The sequence below is a fragment of the Meles meles genome, chromosome 1 (assembly GCF_922984935.1).
Source record: "Meles meles chromosome 1, mMelMel3.1 paternal haplotype, whole genome shotgun sequence".
Taxonomy (NCBI): Eukaryota; Metazoa; Chordata; class Mammalia; order Carnivora; family Mustelidae; genus Meles; species Meles meles.
In genome coordinates, this window is record NC_060066.1 from 53623786 (window position 1) to 53638695 (window position 14910).

At 37.5% G+C, this 14910-nt stretch overlaps 1 protein-coding gene across 3 annotated transcripts in view; it reads left to right on the plus strand.

The window, feature by feature from the left end:
- Positions 1–9541, plus strand: part of IMPA1 (inositol monophosphatase 1) — a 37138-nt gene extending 27597 nt beyond the window's left edge. For all 3 annotated transcript variants that reach the window (XM_046024645.1, XM_046024654.1, XM_046024663.1), the window contains 2 exons: positions 3908–4059; positions 5941–9541. In XM_046024645.1, coding sequence (XP_045880601.1) covers positions 3908–4059; positions 5941–6056 — 268 coding nt within the window. In that variant the 3' untranslated portion in view covers positions 6057–9541. The remainder of the gene's footprint in view (positions 1–3907; positions 4060–5940) is intronic.
- The last annotated feature ends 5369 nt before the right edge of the window (positions 9542–14910 follow it).

Genomic DNA, 14910 nt, shown 5'->3' on the forward strand with positions numbered 1-14910 from the left:
ATTATCTTACTGTTAGGGCCTTCTCTTTCCACTCAGAATTCCTTTTCAACATTTTGTGTAAGGCTAGGTAGTGGTAATGAACTCCTTTAATTTTTGTTTGTCTGGGAAACTCTATCTCTCCTTCTATTCTAAATGATTATCTTGCTGGAGAGAGTATTCTGGTTGCAGGTTTTTTCCTTTAAGCACTTTGAATATATCATGACACTGTCTTCTAGCCTGCAAAGTTTCTACCAAGAAATCAGTTGATAGCCTTATGGGGTTTCCTTTATATGCAACTGTTTTTGCTCTTGTTGCTTTTACAATTCTTTTAATAATAATGTGGCAGAAAGTAATGATAATATAGGGAGATGTGGATCTCCTTAGGCACTCTGCCTTCTGAATATGGAGGTCTGTTTCTTCCTCCAGGTTAGGGAAGTTTTCAGCTATTATTTCTTGAAATAAGTTTTCTTTCTCTCTCTTTCTTCTGAGATCCCTATAATGCTTATGTTATTGTGCCTGATGAAATCATGGAATTTATTTATCTTCCTTTTGTGTGTGTGTGTGTGTGTGCAACTTGGTTGCTTTCCATTACCGTTTTCCAGATCACCAATCTGTTCTTTTGCATCCTTTGTTTTGTTGATTCCCTCTAGTGTGTTTCTCCACCCCACCCCCCCATTATTGAGTTCATCTCTGTTTGGTTCTTTTTTTTTTATCTTCTATCTTTTGTTGAAGATCTGCGATCTTTTTTCTTTTTTTTTTTTCTTCCTCAAGTCCCTTGAGTGGGGAATATCTTTATGACCATTACTTTGAATTCTTTATCAGGCATAGTGCTTATCTCCATGTCATTTAGCTTTTTTGCTGTAATTTTTTTTTCTTGCTCTTTCATTTGGGATATAGTCCTCTCTCTCCTCATTTTGTCAGACTCTGGGTCTGTGTATTAAGAAGGTCAACTCTGTCTCCTGGTCTTGAAAGTAGTGGCCTTATGAAGAAAAGTTTCTGTGCCCTGGAGCCCAGTGCCCCTAGTCATGAGAACCAGGAACTACAGGGGTGTCTTTGTGGGCTCTGTGCACCCTACTATTGTGGCCCAGTCACATTTGCCTTTAGTCCAGTTGGCTACAGTGACCTGTCTTATTTTGCTTATTTTGCTTGCTATGGACACATCATACCAGGTTTGTCTCTGCACCACTGAGAGGCCTGAGACTACTGTATGTTTGTATGTGGGAGGTGTCTATGTCTAGTTTGCCTTAGCTATGGGCACTTCAGAAGGCAGGGCACTTTCCCTATAGGGCTCCCTGAGAAGCTTTTTTTGGTGGGAGGGGTGGGCAGTCAGAGTAGATATCTGTACCCAGTCTGTTTGCTGTAGTTGCAGGCACACCAAGTGCAGGGCACTCTCCTGGGGTGGCCAGCTCAAAGGTTTGATTGCTGGGTGATTGTGCTGGTGTGTGGGGTTATCCCTGCCTCTAGCCAAGGAGTCACTTTGCAGTGATGCTAGTCCTTGCTGAGGCTGTTTGCTGGTTGTGGTAGGCAGGAGCTGCTTTTCAGGGATACCTACCAAGTTCTGGGGTGGGGGCTATATGGGGTAGATCTGCAGGTGAATGGGAGGGTGAGGTATATAGTGCTAGTGAGATAGGTGGACAGGGTTTACACACATTCCCACACATGTCAGGCTACTTAGGCTAGGGGAGAGGAAGTGAAGTGGTGCCTGCCTATACTTTTGTTCTTGGAGAAGTTTCCTGAAGATTCCTGCCCCTCCAGCACTTGTTCTGTGATTAGTAAATAAGTCTCTTTTTGTGTATACTACAGGCACTATTCAAATTGCTGCTTCTATGCTGTATCTAGGCTGGGCTATTTATTATAGGTTTTTTGTTTTGGGTTATTTTAGGGCAAGGACAGTTTCCCATTGCACTTCACTTCTTCCAGAGCTAAGCCTGCTGATTTTTAAAGTACCTGGAGTTAAACCCTGCTGATTTTAACAGCTTTTAAAGTTAAGCCTCACTGGTTATCAGAGCCAAATGTTATGGGAGCTCATCTTCGCAGTGTGGTTCCATAGTGCCTGGGGTACCTGCCATGGAGTCTGATCATCTCACTTCTCCACACCTGGGATGTCGCTCCTGTTTGTGTTAGTCTCACCCCGGGGGTTTGGTTCCATGGCAGCTCTGTCCCCTTCTGCCCTAAAGAGGGCAGAAGATTTGGTCTTTCCACAGTTAACTTTGAAAGGTCTGTTTTGCCAGACTTTGGGTCATTTTTCAGAGTGACTTGCACAGATAGAGCTCTTATCTTGGTGTATCTGTGGAAGGAGTCGAGCTCAGGATGCTCCTACCACTCCATCTTCCTGCTCCCCCCAACTCCTGTTATTTCCTTTTTTAATGAACAGATCTCACAGCCTTATATGAAGGAGTTTAAATAATTACAAAAGGAATTTGAGTAAAAATCATTTGAAAATTACTTGCAGACATGATGAACACTTTTTCTTAAGTATTTCAGTGTCCTTTAATAAAGGGGATACTCACTAACATAACTATAATACAGTTGTAAAAATGGGGAAGTTAACAGTGATATATTACCTAATACAGTGACATTTTCTTCAAACTTCGAAAAAAATCAGATCCAAGATTCAACCCAGGATCAAACATTGCATTTAGTTTTCATTTATCATCAATTTTTTAAAATCTGGAACAGTTGCTTGGTCTTGGTCTTTTATGATCTTGCTATTTTTGAAAAATGTATGCCAGTTATTTTGTAGTAAGTCTCTTGATTTGGGTTTGTCTGGTTTCCTCAAGATTGGAGTTACACGTTTTTGTCAGGAATGCTAGAGAGGCAATCAATGTTGTATCTTTCTCAGTGCATCAAAGGAGGAGGCACTTGATAGCTTTTTGTCCCATTATTGGTGAAAATAAGTTAGTTCACTTGATATTGGTAGACCATTATAAAGATGCTTTTCCATTATAGGTACAGGCATACTTCAGTCATATCACAGGTTTGGTTTTAGACTACAGCAATAAAGCAACTACCTCAATAAAGCAAGTCAAATGAATTTTTTGGTATTCTAGTGCAGATAAGTTATGTTTCTACTATACCATGGTATATGAAGTATATAATAGCATTATGTCTAAAAAAGCAATGTGCATACCTTAACATTTTATTACTAAAAGTGCTAATCATCTTAGCTTTCAGTGAGTCATAATCATTGATCAGCATAATAATGAGAAATTTTGAAATATTATAAGAATTACCAAAATGTGATAAAGGGACATGAAGTACCAATAGATTCAGTTTGTTAAAAAAAAAAATCAATATATATGATATGTGATAAAACAAAACACAATAAAGTGATATATGCCTGCATTACGTATGTTAGGGGGAGGTAATTTGACATTATGTAAATACTAGTCTTGTTCTTGCTCATTTTGGCATCTATTAGTGATTCTTTCTTGAATCGGTTATTACTGTAATGGCTATCAAAGTAGTGTCCATATTTACACTGATATTTCCAGGGAAGAGGTACAAACCTGTAAACTCTTTTCAGGTAGGCTCCTGTCTCACCAGAGCCTGGGTGTGCTGTTACCCTTTTAGTCACACATACTGATGTGCACACATGTGGCAATGACCAATAACATATTTTACTCCTCCTAGAGACTGCTTGTGTTATGGGGCTATAGTCCCTGCGTTGAGACAAATATGAATATACATGCATGCCATTGTAGAAGAATGATGGCATTTTCTTCCATTTTTTTTCCCTTGAAAATATCTTTTAGTGTTTAGCTTACTAAATGATTGCTCTGTGGGGATTAATTTTGTCATCTGTATTATATATCATGATAATTAGATAAGTTTTTTTTTAACTTGTAAATTCTCTCAACAATTAAACTAGAGGAGGAGCCTTTTTGAATGATATTTTTCAATCTTATTTTTAAATGTTATTTGTTAGGATCCGAGGTGTTGGAACAGCAGCTGTTAATATGTGCCTTGTGGCAGCTGGAGTTGCAGATGCCTATTATGAAATGGGAATTCACTGCTGGGATATGGCAGGAGCTGGCATTATTGTTACCGAAGCTGGTGGAGTACTATTGGACGTGACAGGTAAAATTATGGAACAGTAAAAGCCTTTTTCTCTCTGTTGGACTTTCCTTTATATGTAGCTTTTTTCTTTTAATGTTGAATATATATTACTTAATATTTATTACATAAATTCTTAAAGGCAAAATAAAAACAAGGTATGTAGTTTTCTGCAAAATAAGGATAACAAATTGAGGGGCACCTGGGTGGCTCAGGGGGTTGAGCCTCTGCCTTCGGCTTGGGTCATGATCCCAGGGTCCTGGGATCAGAGCCCTCATTGGGCTCTTTGCTGAGCAGGGAGCCTGCTTCCCTCTCTGACTCTGCCTGCCTCTTTGCCTACTTGTGATCTCTGTCAAATAAAATCTTAAAAAAAAAAAATTGAGAGATAGAGGCAAGGATAAGAAGCTAATTATAATGTGGGATTAATAATGATAAATGATTAAGCCTCTTCAGACATGAGTATCAGGAACTTTTTTTTTTTTCCATCTTGAATTACTTTATTTTAAAATCAGTTAGGGACGCCTGGGTGGCTCAGTGGGTTAAAGCCTCTGCCTTCGGCTCAGGTCATGATCTCAGGGTCCTGGGATCGAGCCCCGCGTCGGGCTCTCTGCTCAGCGGGGAGCCTGCTTCCTCCTCTCTCTCTCTGCCTACTTGTAATTTCTGTCTTTCAAATAAATGAATAAAAATCTAAAAAAAAATAAATAAATAAAATAAAGTAAAATCAGTTATACATGTGTAAACATAAAACCAAATTTAAGATACGACTATGAAGCCAAAACATTTTCAAATTAAAAATAAACCAAGCTATACAACAAAGAAAATTCAAAAGTATAATATTTATTCAATATGACCAATAATATTTTCCAGAATCTGTAACAGTGCTTGCTGTGGCCATAGTTCTTTTACTTTCAGATGTGTGTTCTATATAGTGAGCTGGAGCGTGACTCAGTTTGTCAAAATCTTCATTTTGTCCCTGGCGTGAACACATTACTTAAATATGAAAGCTGCCTCTATTCTTTTCCCATTAGTCCAGGTTAAATAAATGTTGTACACTGAACTCTTTTTTTAAAGATTTTATTTATTTGACAGACAGACATCACAAGCAGGCAGAAAGGCAGGCAGAGAGAGAGGAGGAAGCAGGCTCCCTGCTGAGCAGAGAGTCCGATGCAGGGCTCGATCCCAGGATCCCAGGATCATGACCTGAGCCGAAGGCAGAGGCTTTTAACCCACTGAGCCACCCAGTTGCCCGAGTATCAGGAACTCTTGAGAAGCTACTGAAAATTATAGAAGGTCACTGAATCTGAGGTTTGTACCAAGAGCTTTTTGGTGACCACGGTGGTAGTTGACAATGAACTTGTCCCTTCTGCCTTGGGCCTAGAGAGGTTAACTTCTTTCTGTGAACTGATGGTGAAATTTTTTTAAGTGAAGAGTGAACCTGGGCTAAAAGTATTCACTAGTGATCGGGGAGAAAAGCAATGAAGAAATAAAGAAATGGGAAGGAGAGTGATACGAAAATGCTGTGCTGTGGAGTCAGATTTCCTGTCCATAGATTCCCAAACATGAAAGAGGTAATAAAAGTAATAAAAAGATTAGAAAAAGAACACAGGAAAGAAGCAGATGAAGCTAATGTTACATTGCATGTTAACTCATGAATTTAGATTTAGAAAAAAAAAAAGACATTTTTCAGACTGGTATGATTGAGATACACCGCCCCCCCCCAAGAAAAAAACTCTGGTATTTACTAAACGATTCTTAAAACTCATTTATGTATTGCCAAAGCTTAAACATTATGATAATGACAAGTTTTTTTTTTTTAAGAAAACTGAAAGTATTAAAATGTTATGATTGACCAATAGCACATCTGCTATACTAGTTTTACAGAAATCATGTTTGGTTTGATTTTAGGTGGGCCATTTGACTTGATGTCACGAAGAATAATTGCTGCGAATAATAAAACCTTAGCAGAAAGGATAGCCAAAGAAATTCAGGTGATACCACTTCAAAGAGACGATGAAGAGTAATTGCAGCAGCACCACGTAGTCACAACTGCTTCTCCCTATACTTCCTGACACACTGACGGTGTTATAAACTTAGGATGTTTGTTTCGCCTGTGTAATATGTTCGGTTTAAATTCTTTGATATCCAGATAAAAAAAATTGCAGTTTGTTGTATATTTTACTAAGACTGAGTATGAGAGAACAGAGGAAATATTTCATTGTTTTAAAAAATTTTGTGTGTAAGAATGTGCTTTGGGGAAAAACACACAGGCAGTTGATGAGACAAGGTATCAATCACATCAACTGCAATAGTTAGCAATTTAGAGTTTCTAAGTATGTATGAGCCTCTGAAATTGACTATGTGCATAGCATTCTTAATTAGAGAGGTAACTTTTTGGAAAAGATTTTCTCCTTAGTTCCCAAAGCCGTATTTAATTAAATTTGTAAGTCTATAATGGGTACTTCCTAGACCAAGGTATTTTTCTTTGCAGAGAACCTAGTTTTACTCGTCAGTGTACACATAGCACCTAGCAGAGTATCTGTCAAATATGGGCAATTAAAAAATAAGCATTGAAAGAATAAATATTTTGGAGGTAACAATTCCTAATTATAACATACATAAAGTAATGAGCTCACCACTCTTTATTTTTACTTTAGGTTTTAAAGTAAAAATGATCCCGTCATCGTTTTCATATTTTACATTATCATTCCTTTTAACATTTCACATTGCCATACCATTTCAATTACCATATTGCCAGATATCATTTCTAATTGTGGGCATTTCTATAGTTAATATATATTCTAAGACCCTGCATTACAGTATTTGTTTGGATTCAAGAAGCTGTTTCAAAAAAGCATTCTCATCAGCTATCTACTATTCTGCTATAATTAGATACACTGTAAAATTGTACTGAATTCAATATTCATGTTTTATAGATGTTCATACTTCATGGTTATGCCAAGGAAAACCTAGAACCTGGCAGATATACTTTATTGTTAATACTGAACTATGTTTTTTCCCCAAATTTCTTAATTTCTTTGCCACCAGATTCGATTCAGTCTTAAAATATTCCTTAATAGTCTTTGGCTTATGAAACTCAAAGAAAATTATTCTGGTTCATAGATATTTTAAAAGGTTAATTGACTACTTAGTCTTGTCCCTGGGCACTTGAACAGAGGTTTGTTATGGTCTCATGTGAGCCTTGTATTTGATAGAATGAAAAGTGCATCTGTAAAGTAGGAGGTTATTTTATTGTTGTGCACATCTAATATATTTAAAAATATACTAAGATTTGAGTATTATAGTTACTGTATTTGTGCTGTTGGTCATGTGCAGTAAAAATATCTTGTACTATATTACTCTATGGTTAATTTTTCAATTAAATTTATTTTAATTAAGTCTGATGAAAAATTTTAAATCAGTATGATTGGATGTTGTTAAAATTTGTAATTTAAAATACTTGTAGGTGTTTTGTGTTGAGTTGTAAATATTTGACATTTGCAGTTGTGATTGAATATATGTTCTTGGGGGTTTTTTTGCCTGCTTTTTTCCCAGCTTTTCTAAAAGACTTGACTTAATTTTTTATTCTAAATGAAATTAGATAATCAGTGGCTGAAATTTCTTTGGATGCTGAAAAAGGATTGACAAGTGAGTTATCCAACAATAGTTTGAAAATTTCAGTAGTAGTCCATCTCTCCAACTCTTTTAGCAGTTTCTTCTAGTATTTACCTCCATCTTTTTAAAGAGGGATATATTTTACATATTTATGGGCTTTATTCATTATCTGTTAACTTGCTGTTGTAGAAGATAAGGATTTTGTACTTTTAACTCACCCGTGAGTTACCTCTTTACCTCTTCCTTTTCATCCTCCTCTTACAATAATATCTTTCTTGTTACTGTTAAATTTATATTCCGTGTTTAACTTAGGACTTTTATTCACTGGTTAGCTAACGAGTAGTGTGTTATGATTATATCTTCTCTCCTGTGCAACCTTTGTTCTTCCTGAAATTAATATATTTTCCCCAGGATTGTAAAACCTCTTTGTTTCCTACTTGTCCAACCCTAATCAGGTATTCTGTTCTATTAGCACTGTTTTCTTTTCCTCCTATAGATACACTTTTGGGGGCCCTTTTCCTTTTCTTCCAGTGTAAATTGGTTACTGGCTAAGTATGCTGCACCACAGTCCTGGACCTTCTCTTTGCTTCTCTTATGTTCAGTCATCTGTGTCCTTTATCTTCCTGCTCATTCTCTCATTTTGGTGCGCCCATCTTCCAGATACTTAGAGGTAAGGTTTTGGAATCTCACAAGAAAATGTCTATCCCTTCATTGATAGTTTGGGTAGTTTTGTGTTGTTTTAAGATTTTATTTATTTATTTGACAGAGAGATCACAAGTAGGTAGAGAGGCAGGCAGGTTGGGGGGGGGGAGAAGGAGGCTCCCCACTGAGCAGAGAACCCAATGTGGGGCTCTATCTCAGGACCCTGAGATCATGACCTGAGCTGAAGAAGTCAGAGGCTTAACCCACTGAGCCACCCAGGCACCCAGTTTGGGTAGTTCTAAAATGCTAGCTTGAAAACAATTTTCCCTCAGAATTTGCCTTACTTCAGAATTGAGGATGAGAAGTCTTTCAATTTTCAATCCATTAACCAAGTCTTTTTTAATTGAAAATCTTAGAAAACTCCAGAAATCAAAAGAAAACCCTAAATTTCCTAGTGATAGGATTTTTTTCCCATCCATTATGCTAATTAATTATTCATATCCTTTCATTCTGGGAATTTAAGTCCTTTGGTGTTTTGCTTCTTTCATTGTTTCCTCCCTTCCTCATTCTCTGTCCTCTTTCTGGAATTTCTCTTATTCAGGTATTGGACCTCCTAGGTTTATCCTCTTATTTTCTATTTAACATCTCTTTGCTTTTGTTTCTAAGAGACTTCCTTAACTTTATCTTCCTACCCTTTTATTTACTTTTTTAATGTTATACTATCCCTTAATTCTATCTCTGTCATTATCCCTTGAAAGTTCTTCAGTTTTCAGGGTTTATTTTAATGAAAAATATAACAGTAAAATTTGCGGGTACAGGTCAAGCACTGCTTATAGGGAAATCTATAGCCTTCAATGCAAGGTAAAACAAAAACAAAAAACAGTATAAGGATTGATTGCTTGTGGAACATAAGGAATAACAATGGAGGACATTAGGAGAAGGAGAAGAAAGGGAAAAGTGAAGGGTGGTGGAATTGGAGGGGGAGATGAACCATGAGAGACTGTGGACTCTGAGAAACAAACCGAGGGTTTTAGAGGGGAAAAGGGTGGGAGGTTCGGGGAGCCCAGCGATGGGTATTAAGGAGGGCACATATTGCATGGAGCACTGGGTGTTACATGTAAACATTGAATCTTGGAACACTACATCAGAACTAACGACATACTATATGGTGACTAACGTAAGAAATTACATGAGAAGAAAAAATGGATTGATTGGAGAAATAAATATAATTCACTGTCTGATTTCCCACTTAGATTTGCAGATCCTTTTGGATTTTCTTTCTAATTAGTGTCTTCAGTGGTGTTACTAGAGATAAGGTCAAAGTCCAAAATCATTTTGTGTAAGCTAGAAACACATACGATAGCTTTTTAAATACTATGGATCTTCATTAAATACTACCCGATATTTGTCTAATGAAAGATGTACAAGAGCTCTTCACAGAAAAAGTACAAAACATAACAAATTTTTAAAAGATTGGAATAGTAATAATATACATGTTTATTGTTTAGAACACTACTTTTCCATTGTTAATTCCTGTCAAATTGATGTAAATTGAATGCAGTCCACCAAAATCCTAATGGTTTGGGTGAGGGCGTGAGGGCTAACAACTTACCTGGAAATATAGAGAGCCAAAAATAGCAAAGACCATCTTAAAGCACAATAGTGAAGTTAAAAGACTATATCACTAGTTATCAAGACTTGTTATAGAGGTTCCATAATTAAAACAGTTGTACTACTAGCACAAGGATATTCAAATAGACCCAGTGGAATAAGGTTCAGAAATAGACCAACATACAGAGCTATCTAGTTTATGATAATTAATAGAATAAGAAAAAGATGGTCTTTTTAGTAAAGGTGTGGAATCAATTAATTTGAATATCTGAAGTGGGAAAAATCTTGATCCACATGCACAAAAATCCATTCCAAATGGATCATAAATATGAAAGTAAAGCTTCTAGAAAATAACATAAGAAAATAGCTTCTTGTCTGTGTGGTAAACAACAAAAACACACAAAAAGCACTAATCCTAAAGAAAGATTGATCGAGCTAATCATCTAAATATACGAGTAGGAGAGTCAGAGGGCAGCCCCCCAAAGTTTGCGATAATACATCTGACAAATTCTATCCAGATAATACAAATAACTCCTTATCAATGAAAAATATAATTGGGACTCTGGTCCAAGATGGCTACATAGGAAGATCCTGAACTCAGCTCACACACCAAGTCTACACTCATATGTAACACAATTCCTCATAAAGAACTGAGAGCTGATTAAACAGCTTCTGTACAAAAGACCACATAAAGAATGGCAAGAGGGATGGAGATAGTAATAAAGGGAACTCCCACCCAGGACCCATGCTGCAGTAGGGAGAGATACTACTGAAGGACTTTGAGCAAATTGTGAGCCCTGGGACCCAGAAAAAAAGCAACAGTTTAATAGAGCAACTAGAATATAGCATCCTACCATATAGTAAGGGAGCTGCTTGGAACACTCTAGGTCAGAGGGGCTGGAGAACACCATGGTTTATATTCTCTTCTTCCACCTCAATAGTGTGGATGGGAGCAATGTCCAGGTACCATAGCTGGCCTTATCCCCCTCAGTGAGTCCCCAGTCCCTAGCCCATACCAGCCCTAGCTGTCTCACCAGGTGGCCCCAGCATGACAAACACTGAGACACTCCTAGTAAGTGCTCACTATATATAGTTCTAGCAGTTACACCAAGGTGCAATAGGTATAAGCCAACCCAGAACTTTCTAGGCCCATATCACTTTGGCTCTAGGTGGCCTCCTGGCTCACACCTGCTTCAGCTACCCCACCCGGTGCCCCCTATGCACCTTGTCCTGGGACACCCAATGTGGCACCACCCTTGGCTCCAGTCACTCTGCTAGGCACCCCCTGTGCTGAGCACACTCTGGCTTATACCCACTTGATCTTCAGCTGTATCCTAGTGTTCCTCCTGTGTATAGTGCCCCAGGACTGTCCAGTTTGCCCCATCTCCGCTTCAGCTCCCCGCACCCTGGGGTGGCCCTATGATGAGTGCCCCAGGACTTCTTGGCATTTGGCTCACCTTGCCTCCAGCAGACCTGCCCGGGTGCCCTGTGTGTGGAAAACCCTGGGACAACCTGGGTTGCACCCACTTCAGCTTCAGCTATCTTGCCAAGATGGCTTCTACACAGAATATCCAGAGACTACCCCAGGCCATGTTCATTTCAGCTTCAGCTGACCTGCCAGGGCACTCTCTGGGCAGAGAGTCCCAGGGTCACCCCAGCCCATGCCCACTTCAGCTCTGGACATCCCACCAGGACAGCCCCAGCAGAGTGTCCAGGGACCCCCATACCAGTCACACAGCTCAAGGCAGCCAGCCAAAGTTAACAGGCACACAATCTGCACAGGGGATGATCATACACAAGACCATTCCTTCAAGTTTAGGAGAAGTAGCTGTTCTAACTAATTCATAGAAACAAAGTCAAGCAAAATGGGGAGATAAAAGATTATGTTTCAAATGAAGGAAGACAAAACCCAGAAAACTAAATGAGACAGGGAAGATCAATATGCCTGATAAAGAGTTTAAAATCAATGATTGTAATGCTCATCAGACTGGAGAAGAGTGTAAGAATAAAATAAGAACTTCGACAAGGAGACCAAAAAAATAGAAAAAAACAGGGCTGAAGAATACAATAACTGAAATGAAAAACAAACTGATGGTTTTGGAGGAAAGGGTGTGGGGGGTTGGGTGAGCCTGGTGGTGGATATTAAGGAGGGCACATCTTGCATGGAGCACTGGGTGTGGTGCATAAATAATCTTGGAACACTGAAAAAATAAAATTTAATAATCAAGAAAAAAAGAGGGGCGCCTGGGTGGCTCAGTTATTAAGCAGTTAATGATTAAGTCATTAAGATCCCAGGGTCCTGGGATCGAGCCCCAAATCAGGCTCCCTGCACAGCAGGAAGCCTGCTTCTCCTTCTTCCACTCTCTCTTGCTATCTCTCTCTCAATCTGTCAAATAAATAAATAAAATCCTTGAGAAAAAAAAATTAAAAAAGAAAAAAAGAAAAATACACTACAGGGAATCAAGAATATTAGTGAATGCAGAAGAATGGATCAGCCATTTGGGGGGTAATGGAAAGCACCCAAGCTGAACAGCAAAAAGAAAAAAAGAATTTTTAAAAATGATAGGTTAGGGGAGCTTTTGGACAACATCAAGTGAACATTTACATTATAGGTGTTCCAGAAGGAGTTAGAAAAAACTTATTTGAAGAAAATTTATTTGGCAGAAAATTCATTTGAAAGAAAGAATGGCTGAAAACTTCCCTAACCTAGGGAAGGATACAGACATCCAGTTCCGGAAACAGAGTTCCAAATAAGATGAGCCCAAGGAGGTCCACCCAAAAACACATAATAGTTTAAACAGCAAGGGTTAAAGATAAAACTAGAGTTCTGAAAACATCAAGAGAAGCAAAAAAGTTAAGCACAGGAAACTCCATAAGGCTATCAGCGAATTTTTCAGCAGAAACTGCAGACCAGAGAGGAGTGGCACAGAATATTTAAAGAGCTTAAAGGAAAAAATGTACAACCAAGAATAATCACCCAGCAAGTTTATCATTCAGAAGTGAAAGAGAGGTAAGAGTTGCACAGAAAAAGGGTTAAGGACTTCATCACCACTAAATAAGACTTAAAAGACGTTAAAGGGAATTTGGGGCCCCTGGGAGGTTCAGTCCGTTAAGCATCTGACTCCTGATATCAGCTCAGGTCATGATCTCAGGGTCATGAGATTGAAACTCACGCTGGGCTCTACACTCAGTGGGAAGTCTGCTTCTCTCTCTTTATCTCTCTATACCTCCCTACCCCTCCCCCTGCTCATGCTGTATGTAAAAAAAATGCTAAAGGGAATTCTTTAAAGTGGAAAAGGCTATAATTAGAATTAATTATGAACTAAAAGATAAAAATATTACATATAAAAAAAGTATAGAGGAGGATGAAATATATTTTATAATATGGCCAATGTGGTCAAACTTAAATGACCATCAACAATATAGACTGCTGTATACTTAGGAACCTATATATGAACCTTATGGTAACCACAAACCCAAAACCTATAGCAGGTACCCAAAAGATAAGGTGAAAGAGAGCCAAGCAAAACACTATAGAAAGTTATCAATTACAAGGAAAGAGAGTAAAAGAAGTAAACTACAAAAACAAAAACCAGGAAACAATTAACAAAAAGTCGACAAATACATTCCTATAATTTTTTTGAAAAATTTTTTGAATAATTACTTTAAATGTAAGTGGTGCAATCAAATGATATAGGGTGGCACAATGAATTAAAACACAAGACCCATCTATATGGTGCCTGCAAAAGACCTCAGACCTAAAGACACATACAATCTGAAAGTGAAAGGATGGAAAAAGATATACAATGTAAATAGAAGTGGAAATGGGGTGGGGGAAGCCAGGATAGCAATGCTTATATCACACAAAGTAGACTTTAAAACAAAGACTAGCAAGAGACAAAGGAAGAGCATTACATAATGATAAAGGAGTCAATCCTATAAGAGAGTATAACAGTTTTAAGTATCTATGCAATCAATATTGGAGCACCTAAGTACATCAAGTAGTTATTAACAGACATAAAGGGAGAATTTGACATTAATATAATAATAGTATGGGACTCTAACACCCCACTTACATCAGTGGATACATGATACAGGCAGAAAAATCAAAGGAAACAGTGTCTTTGAATGACACATTAGAACTAATGGAATTAACAGATATATACAGAACATTACATCAAAAACAACAGAACACAAGTTCTTCTCAAGTGCACATAGAACATTCCCCAGAATAGATCATGTTAGGTCACAAAACAAATCTCAATAAATTCAAGAATATGGAAATCATATGAAATCATATTATGCATCTTTTCTGACCACAAAGGTATGAAACTAGATATCAAGGAAAAAAAAAAAAAGAGAAAAAGAAAAAGAAAAAACACACACACACAGATGGAGGCTAAATAACATACTACGAAACAGAAAATGGGTCAAAGAAATCTAACTGGAAATAAAACACGTGGAGACAAATGAAAATAAAAATAGTCCAAAATATTTGGGATGCAGAGAAATAGTGGTAAGGGGGAAACTTATAATGTTACTGGCCTACCTCAAGAAACAAAAATCTCAAACAATCTAATCTTAAACCTAAATGAATGAGAAAAAGAACAAAGAAAACCCAAGGTTAATAGAAGGAAGGAAATAATAAGAATCAGAAAAGAAATAAATGAAATAGAGACTTTAAAAAAAATCCAAAACAACAAGAAGAACCAAGAGTTGGTTCTTTGAAAAGATAAACAAAATTGATAAACCTTTAGCCAGACTCATCAAGAAAAAAAGAGATGGGACACAAGTAAAATCAAAATGAAAGAGGAGAAGTAACAACCACATCACAGAAATACAAAGGATTATGAGACTGATATATAATTATGTACCAACAAGTTGTACAACATAGAAGAAATGGACAAATTCCTAGAAACGTACAACCTTCCAAAATAGGGAAGAAACAGAAAATCTGAATAGGCCAATTATTAACGAAATTGGATCAATAATCAAAAAACTCTCAACAAA